This window comes from Bidens hawaiensis, unplaced genomic scaffold (genome assembly GCF_021521415.1).
Source record: "Bidens hawaiensis isolate Kalapana, Puna unplaced genomic scaffold, B.hawaiensis_p1.1 tig00025349_1, whole genome shotgun sequence".
Lineage (NCBI taxonomy): Eukaryota > Viridiplantae > Streptophyta > Magnoliopsida > Asterales > Asteraceae > Bidens > Bidens hawaiensis.
Window position 1 is genome coordinate 215,488 of NW_027494038.1, and position 9,926 is coordinate 225,413.

At 34.4% G+C, this 9,926-nt stretch overlaps 1 protein-coding gene across 1 annotated transcript; it reads left to right on the forward strand.

Moving 5' to 3' along the window:
- Positions 1 to 568: 568 nt before the first annotated feature.
- LOC143571311 (uncharacterized) lies at positions 569 to 1,513 on the forward strand. The gene has a single exon (XM_077056769.1). The coding sequence runs from the start codon at positions 569 to 571 to the stop codon at positions 1,511 to 1,513; it is 945 nt and encodes a 314-aa protein (XP_076912884.1).
- Positions 1,514 to 9,926: the final 8,413 nt, after the last annotated feature.

The window sequence follows — 9,926 nt, forward strand, 5'->3', positions numbered from 1 at the left end:
GCTAAAAATCAATTTGAATAAAAGTCGGGTGTATGGGATTTGGGTGAAAGAACATGAGCGGTTGGAGATGGCTAGTGGTTTGAATTGCAAGACAGAGTCTTTACCATTTAAGTATCTTGGGTTACAAGTAGGAGGGAATATGAATTTGGTGGCTTCGTGGGACCCGATTGTGGAGATATTTCGAAAAAGGTTGTCAAATTGGAAGGCGAAAAAAATGTCTATAGGTGGGAGAGTCCACGGCTATAAAGGCTATACTTAATTCTCTTCCAACGTATTATTTTTCATTGTATAAGGCCTCGATGGGGTGGTGGAAAAATTGGATAGAATTAGACGCATATTTTTTTGGGGAGGGTCCGAGGATGAAGTAAAGATAAATTGGGTTCTAAGGTCAAAAGTTACAGCTCCGGTTAAAAGTGGGGGTCTTGGCATAGGGTCGCTTCGCGACTCTAATTTCTCGTTACTTGCAAAATGGTGGTGGAGGTTTGGAAACGAGAAAAATGGCTTGTGGAGAAAAATCATTTGGGCATTTCACCATTTGGAGAGGTCATGGTCTTGTATTCCAGCGAGTATGGTGCTTCCAGGTCCTTGGAAACATATTGTTAACATCTCAAAAGGGTTGAAAGAACTTGGGTTAGATCTTGAGAACGGTTTTCGGCGAGAAGTAAAGGAGGGGAATAACACTTTATTTTGGATTGACCACTGGTGTGGGGATTCATCTTTCCATGTTCGGTTTCCGTTGTTATTTCAACTCGAGACCCAAAAATGGTGTAGTGTGTCGGATAGGTTGATAATGCATGACGGTGAGATATGTGGACAGTGGGTTTGGTTTAGAGTCCCAACTTGCCAGGTGGAAATTGAGGAATTGAGAGGCTTGTTATTGGCATGTCAACCTGTTCGACTTGTTTCGGGTGTTGACCGGTTCGTACGGAGTTTTGATGAAGAAAAATTTTTTTCTGTGAAAAGTTTTAAAGCAAAGATGGAGGCGATAGTAGGTAGCGACATTGGCTATCTAATCGAGTGGAATAACTTTGTTCCAAAAAAAGTTGGGATTTTAGCTTGGAGGGCGGAAATAGAAAGGATACCGGTTTTGATGGCTTTGACTAAGAGAAATGTCAATTTGGAGTCCATTTGGTGCCCGGTATGTGGTGATGCGGAGGAAACGGCGGAACACCTTTTAGGGTCATGTAGATTTGCCCAGGCCCTTTGGAATGGAATAGCTAATTGGTGTAAGGTGCCGGTGATATATGCTTTTTCCACTCGTGATGTGTTAGAATTATATAAATATTGTCACTTCTCTAAACAGAAAGCGAAGATTTTTCAGGCGGTTTGTCTAACGACAGTATGGTGTATTTGGAAGGCTAGAAATGCAGCGGTGTTCGAGCGGAAACCAGTGAACCGATGCAATCTTATTGGAGAAATAAGAGTGAGGAGTTTCCTTTGGGTTCGTAATAGGTCGAAGAATACACGTATTTCATGGGAGAAGTGGCGGAGATTTGATATTGAAAATATATAATCTTTTTATTGGTGGCATGGGCTGCCTTTATTTGTAACTTTGGTGGTGTAACTAGGCGAGATAGCTTCTTGTTATTTCGTCATAAATTTTTTCGTTTTATTATTGATTGATCGTTCAAAAAAAAACAAGAAAGAGGTGGAGGTGCCTTTTTTCTAATTATTGATGTGACATCTCTATGCTTTGAATAGTTGATTTGATACGTTGACCAGTGTAAATATGGGATTCTTATCGGATTTTCTAGGGACACCGCCCAATTGCTAAAACACCAGCTTATACGCCTTGTATAGGTCTATACGCGGCGTATAGGCCGGTGTTCCTAGAAAATCCAACCAATTTTGTCTTATTATGTTTTTTTTTTATTTTTTTCTTTGTTATTTTGTTGTTGTTATTATTATTATTATTATATATTAATTAATTATTTATTTATTATTTAATATCCTTTCGGTGAAAAACAGTTAACACATATATATACCAAAAATCATTGTTAAATCTGTACAAATAAAAGAAAATACGACAACTAAAACATAAAATCTACGTGAAGTCCCCCATGTCCACGCCCATGTCATCGTCGTGGCCCACGAGCCCCCCGAACGCGTCGCTAACGTTGGCGTCGTCCTCTCCCCTGCGCCTCGGCCCCGAACCGTCCGGGGCATCCACGTCGTCGCCCCGTCCGCATCTCACGCCAGACGTGCTCACCTCGTGGTCAAAACTGGGGGGTGGTGGCGGTGGCACGGTGTACTGCTGTCCAGACAGCTCCGTTACCCGACTGGCAACAAGCCAGTCGATCTGGCGCGACATCTGGCTCATCCGCCAGTCCGTCTGGCGCGACATCCGCCTCATCTCCAACTCTAGGGCCTCCAACCAAGCGTCGGTGGCGGGACCCAGACGCACCGCGCGATATGTGCGTGGAACGTGTTGCGTCGGCCCCTAACAACAAAACCACAGAAATACGTTTAATACGAAGTCGAATTAAAAGAAACGATAAACGATAATATATTAAAACGTACCTGAGATGCGCCCGGATCCTCACGTCCGGCACCACCGTCTTCCGAATCCCTCCCGGCCCTCTCCCCCGCGTCGACAGGCTCATAGACAAACTCCACCTCCGGTGCCGCGATCGGGGGAGGCTCGACTAAAGGCACCGGGACGTAAGGAGCACGTGCCCCCGCCCCGGCCACCAGTCGGTCCTGCGAGCCATGGGGCCGGGGAACAAACGCACAATGTGCATGCCGCCGCAACGTTGGCAGTCCAGCAGGCAGTGAGGGGTCGGAGTGATACGCAGGCCGTCCACCAGGTCTCCATGGCCCAGAGATATCGCAAGCTGGTGACGTACCCGCCACCCATCAAGGACCCTCGTCCCTACCTGAACTGGTAGGCGACAAAATAGTCTGCAAACCCCCTAGCGAGATTGCAGTGCCTGTGAGTCAGCAGACACCTCAAAAAACAGGTCGCGTAGGCTGCAGTGATCCGCGCTATGATTGCGACCCGCAATGGACATCGCAATCAGCCTGTGAAGGTACCCGTGTAATATAAGATAATATAATTTATTAACAATAATAATAATAATAATTATATTATATTATATTATATTATATTATATTATATTATATTATATTATATTATATTATATTATATTATATTATATTATATTATATTATATTATATTATATTAAACAATAGAATACATTTTAAGAACGTACCTATGCAGCGGGTCCCTAATAGACGAGACCTTGGAACTGGTGCCCAAGGTCTTATCCCCGAAGTCGTGATCGCTGATGGCCCGCCACCATACCCGCAGCTCATCCTCCGGCATCTTGTGGATGCTTTCCGTGTATATCGGGCTGCGTACCTCCTGTGCGGTGTATAAGCCCTGAGCAATCGCGAACTCCTCCATCGAGAGATGGACGTCATGCCTGAACATGCGGAAGTCAACCTCCGACTGTGTCGTATCGGCGCCTGCCACCCTCATCTCAATCTCTGGCGTACCAGGCGCACGGGGCCTGCAATAATATAATATAATATAATATAATATAATATAATATAATATAATATAATATAATATAATATAATATAATATAATATAATATAATATAATATAATATAATATAATATAATATGTTAAAAACTTAACAATGTGGAGTAAACTTACGTAAAGCGTATCGTGGAGTAAACCTCCAGTGTTAGCTCCCGGTGAGCTGATAGTGGCATACTGAAGCATCGGCTCCAGGGCGTATCCTGTCCAATGTACTCAGCCGCCCGCTGGTGCGCGTCACAGGACTCCAAAACCGACCAGGAAATAATCGTGCTGGGAAACGGGTGCATCTGGCATAGGCGAATGTATCGTGTGTGGGCGTCCAAACCCTCAGCGAACTGCACATGAGGGTAGGTGAGCAACACGTTGTTGTCCTCGGGGAGTCCGCGGCCCCGCCCATCGCCCTGCCCGAGCTGCTAGAGCTCGTGCTCAATCTCGTCGTCCACAAACTATAATAATAAAAAATAATAACAATAATTATTAAAACAATAACAATTACAATAATAACAATAAATACTAATAAATATTAATAATAATATTTATAATAATATTTACAACAAATACTAATAATAATTATAATAAAAATATTAATAATAACAATAAATACTAATAATAAATATTATTAATAATATTTATAACAAATAATAATAATAATTATAATAAAAATATTAATAATAACAATAAATACTAATAATAAATATTATTAATAATATACTAATTTCTTCTGTTTGCATTATAAAAGTATTATTTATAAAATTAAAATCTAAGTATATTAAGTTATTAAAATCGTATTCATGTATATTAAATTCATCGGCTAGAGCCCCCGCGAAAGAAATTTGCGTGGCTCTGATACCAATTTCAGAGGTACCAGCGGAAAAATATGAACGATTTAAGATTATTAGTTCAAGTAAGTTATTATCCATGAAATTTAAGATTATATCTAAGTTTAAGAAACTTATGAATTTTATAAACCACATATTATAACAAATATTTAATAAGTATGCAAAATTTAAACACATAGGGATTATTTTTAAGTGTAATTTAAAATTATTAAGGCAAGTATTTATATCTCTGTTTCAAATTAATTATGAGAATTTTCCTTATAAGACCCAAGAGATTCAAATATTTAAAAGTATTTTAAAATTAAAAAGAACAAGGGTCCAACATGCTTCCGTACCTTTTTCCCGTTTTGACCAAGATATCGCCGGGTTACACCAGGAGTCTTTTTACTAGGTTATTCCAGACCAAACCTAAGTAGCCTTAGGTAACTCCTCTCTGGCTCCTTCAGCAATATTCAGCTCAACCAGGTTTCGTTTCCTACTTCCGGTGTATGGTAAAAAGGAACAGTTCGTAGTTGGAGATTTCCTCTTTTTAAAAGAGAAATACTTCTAAATAGGAAGAACACTCAAAGGTATTATAAGGAAAGTGAAAGTTTTTATTTCATGATGGGTATTTTACAATGAAGATGTGAAAGAAAGTACATAAGTAAATACAAACACTCTTTTTTTTTAATACATGAAAGCTTAAACACTTTTTTGAAATTTTGTTCCAGGCCCGATGATCTTCTTCTTCCTTCTTTTTCTTCTTATATAGGCCCCTTATCCCTTTAGATAGACTTCACCACTTTGTCATCTATATCTTGTTTCCATGTGATATTCTTTTTCTTGAAATTCTCCATTGTCAGATCATTGAATTTGTTGTTGAGATTCCTCATGGAAACTTGAACTTTGGCTTTTCTTTTCTCTTGCATCCATGTTCCCTATGGGAACTCTAACATTTGGATTTATATGATCCATGCATTCCAACTTTTGTATGTATCTCATGAGAGTTTATCCATTATTTATTAAATCATTAATTTATGAAATCTTATTTTTATAAGATTAATTAAAATCTTAATCTTCAGATGATGTTTGACTCTCTTTAGGAGAATCAATAATCATATTGTCCTTTTTCTTAGAACAAGCTGGACAAACATTGTGTTGATGTTTTCTGGTTAAGTACAGTTTATATTGAGCTTGAGGACTTGATGCTATAACACCAGTATCCAAAAATCTGATTTTATCCTCTATATATTTTTTAGCTGCTGGAGGAGTTCTCCTTGCTGGAGCTATCATAACAGAGGAATGCATCTTACTTCCTCCATAAGTTCTAAATTATCTTTTAAAAATATTTTCTAAAGTACAAAGAACTATCTTCATACCAAGTGCTCTTCTGTTATGAATATCATTTTCATTAAACTTTGAAAAGTTTTTAATCTTTCTGTCTCTATATTGTAAGAAAGAGATGCATGAACCTTTTTTATTATAATCAGATGATATGCAGGGTAATTATTGTTTTTATAAAAATCAGGCCCTGCAGAAAATAGTTTTAACACCATAACATCACTTGGAGTAATAGTAGAGTTATATGGATAACTGTCCCTTACTCCGTCCCTAACCCATTTTGGTAAAAAGGAAATTTCTGGGAAATTTGGTGATGTAAGATATATTGAATTTATTGATCCAAAATCATACCAGTATCTTATTTCTTCAGGGGAATTACCTTGTAAGTAATTAATTCTGGGGTAAACCCCAGTACAATCAACATATCTTATATCTGTATTTTTAAGGTTATATAAATCTCTCATTTTAAACCACTGTTGCTCAACAAGATCTTGTTGAGTTGGTATCCTTTAGAAAGTATTATCAAAATTTGAAGTCTGTCCAGAATGTGGTTTAAAATTAAAATGTTTTTCTTTAGGTTCATCTTGATCAGAAGTAAGATCTATTGTTTGAACTCCCTTTGAAGATGACGGGATATCTCTTTTTTCTATTTTCACCTCCTTATATATAGGAGATAAATCCACTCTTTCTTTTATTTGGTGCTTTACCAAAGATTTCAATATCATGCTATCATATTCATAAAAGACTATTTTTGAGTCTATAAGAAGACAATTTCTTGTGATCAAATCTTTTAGGTCTGAGACCTGTTCAGGGAGAGTGCTAAAATAACTTAGCATCTCTTTCATATCTTTCATTATATCTTTTATAGACACCACCTGCCTATCCATGTCTTCAATATGCTTATCCATTTTTTGGGCTATCTCATGATCTTCCATCTCTGGTTAAAAAATCTGCTAATACATTTTTATCAGATTTAATTATTTCTATATTAAAATTATATTCGGATAGTAAAGTTTGCCATCTAATTAACCTTTTATACTCAGGTTTAGAGGGCAAATTGTTTTTTATAAAAGCTTTTACTTGTGTATTATCAGTTCTTAGTAAAAATCTAACTGGTAATAGAAAATAATAAAGCTTTTGACAACTTTTTACAACTGCTAAAAGCGCTTTTTCGTTAATATGATATCTTGTTTCAGTGTCACTAAAAGTGCCTGAACAGTATCTACAAATGCTTTCACCAACTTTTTTATTTTCGGAGTCATAGTCTATTTTTTTAAGTATCCCACTCCAATAATATTCTGAAGCATCTGTTTCTAATATCAAATCATCGTTTTCTTTAGGTAATTGTAATTTTGGTAAGTTCCTACAATATTCTTTTATATTTTTCACTTGGTCTTCTAAGCTTTTATCAAAACTAAATATCTTATCTTTCTTTAATAGGTTTTGAAAAGGCTTTCTTATATCTGCGAGATTTTTAATAAAATCTGAAGCATAATTCAATATACAAAGAAAACTTTGTACTTGCTTTTTATCTATTAATTTATTAGGAAAGGATATAATTTTTTCAAGAATATGGCTCCGGAGTTCTATTCCTTTACCATCTATTTTCATTCCTAAAAAATCAATATTATCTTTTAGTAAGCTAGTTTTTCGTTCAGATAGGGCTAAACCATGTTTTATAAGTATATCAAGATGTTTTAAATGATTATTGATATTATCAGATAATATTAAAATGTCATCAATATAAACAAAAATAAAATCGTAATTTTTGAATATAGTATCCATTTTTCTTTGAAAAATCTGTGGTGCATTTTTTAATCCAAAAGGCATCACAAGCCATTCATACTGACCTTGAGGGGTGGAGAATGCGGTATAACTAATACTATCAGGATGCGTTTTTATTTGCCAAAATCCACTTTTACAATCAAACTTAGAAAATATCTTTTTATTTCTAGTCCAGTTTTTTAAACTTTCTTTATGAGGTAAGAAATATCCATCAAAAACAGTATTATCATTTAATTTTTTATAGTTTATTACCATTCTAGGTTTTCCCCTTATTATTTCTGCATGTTTTCTTACCAGGAATGCAGGAGAACTATGTGGGCTGTGGCTAGCTCTAATTAATCTCAAATCTAAAAGTTCTTTTAATTGGGTGCTAAATTCTTTTTGGTCTTCTGGATTATATCTCATGGGCTTTATTCTTATTTCCTTATCTTTATCTTTCATTTCTAATTTTGTTGTTATATGATTTTTATTCCAAAATTGTAATGGATTATCTGTATAACATTGTTTAAGCTTATGCTTTATATTTTCAATATGGATATCTAAATTTCTTAGATTTACTTGATAGTCTAATGGTTTTTCTGGGTAACATTGTAAAATCGGGATTCCTTTTTCAAGTTTTGGGTTTGGTTTGTAGCCTATATCACCACGCTTGCTGACGCGTTTTGTAAAATTAATTGGAAATTTTCTTCCGTATGCATTTTTATTCTTTTAACAACTATTAAGTGGTGGCATGGTGTTTTTAATATTATTTGATATGCTATTATATCAAAAGTTATCTTATTAAATCTTTCTAAAAAATCACTTCCTAATAATACGTCTGATCCTGAATCATAAAAGTAGAATGAAGGACATTTAACTAGATATGATCCTAACAATATTATTGGATTTCTTATTCCTCTTCTTAAAGAGACTATATCCTTAGAAAAACTAATACCATTACAAGGTGTTAAATCCTCATGGTATTCTTCTGGAAAGTATTCTGGTTTACAAATACTTAATCCTGAACCACTATCTATGTAAGCTGCAAAATACTCTGCTTTATAATCTTTATAAGTGATTCCTATTGGAATATTAATACTTCTAGGGCTTGTCATTTTGGTATATATATTAGTTTATCATATCGTGTTATTTTTAACCCGTAGGAGGTTATCTGATATGGTTTAACATTTTCTAAAAATGTCAATCCTAACATAATTTCTAATGTGTCGTTTTCATCCTCATTACTTATTAGTAATCTTAATGGAATTTTTTCATCTCCAAATTTTATCATAGTTTCCACAGCTTTATTAATCTCATGTAGTTCACCATTAAAATTAGTATACTGGTGAGGTTCGTCTAATGGATATTTTTGTAAATTCTTACAAAGTTTGAAATTTATATAGTTTCCATTTGCACCTGTATCCATTAAAATGTTTATATGAGAATATTTATTTCCATTAAAGTATTCTCCTTGTATTTTGTAATTTTTTATAGTATCTTCTTTTGCTTTAATTATGTCAGAGAATCTATTAGAATTTGTATCTCTTATTAAAGGGTGACTAATTACACTTTTATTAGAAAATGATAATCTAGAAGAAACATTATTAGATAATAATAACGGCTTATCTTGTAAATCAAGACTTAATGGTCTTGAATCTATTTCTTCTATTTTAGGTAAGGTAGGCGTTTGTATCTGACACACATCATTAAATAAAAAAGGAAAATCTATTGTGTCTTTTATACTAAAACAATCGAAATGATGAGTATTCGATATTGCATAAGAGATAGCATATGTAATAGAATATGGCCTGTTTTGTTGTTTAAAGAAATCTTTTCTTTTAAAATCTTGTAATAAACTTAACGTTTTATCAAAATCCTTGTCTTGAATATGATAGGAAATTCTTGGATAAATATTAAATTTAAGTTTTCCATATTGTAAATTTCCTCTTAATATTCCAAGACACGCTTCTTCTCTATTTTGGATCCTATTGTCCATGATTGCTAATTCAATAGGAGTATCTATACCTTCTTTGAATGTAGATTTTATTATTATTTGGATGGCTTCAACGTGAACCCATCCTAAAGTATTTCTTATTTCTGGTCTTACCTTTTGTATTTTTTCTTGAATATCCTTTTTAGATAATAAAGGTATCATAACTTTATTGGATGTTATATTAATATCTAAAGCCCTTTCTTGAATGTTTAATCCATAATATAAATGATGATCTCTAGGTCTTATTCCTAATCTTTGTAAAGTATTCAATTTAAATCCTGAATAGTTTGATAACGAAAAATTTACATGTTGTATTTGCTTAAGCTTTTTCTTATCTATTAAAATTTCTTGTTTATATTCTCCTAATTGTTCATTTTGACAATCGATTATGTTATTATTTATTTTACTACTAGAGGTTGTATCCAATCTATTCATCTTCAGATGACGTATATTCTATTTCAG

What these genes read in the sequence shown, in the direction of transcription:
- LOC143571311 (XM_077056769.1), top strand. Translation starts at nt 569, where the DNA reads ATGGTGCTTCCAGGTCCTTGGAAACATATTGTTAACATCTCAAAAGGG.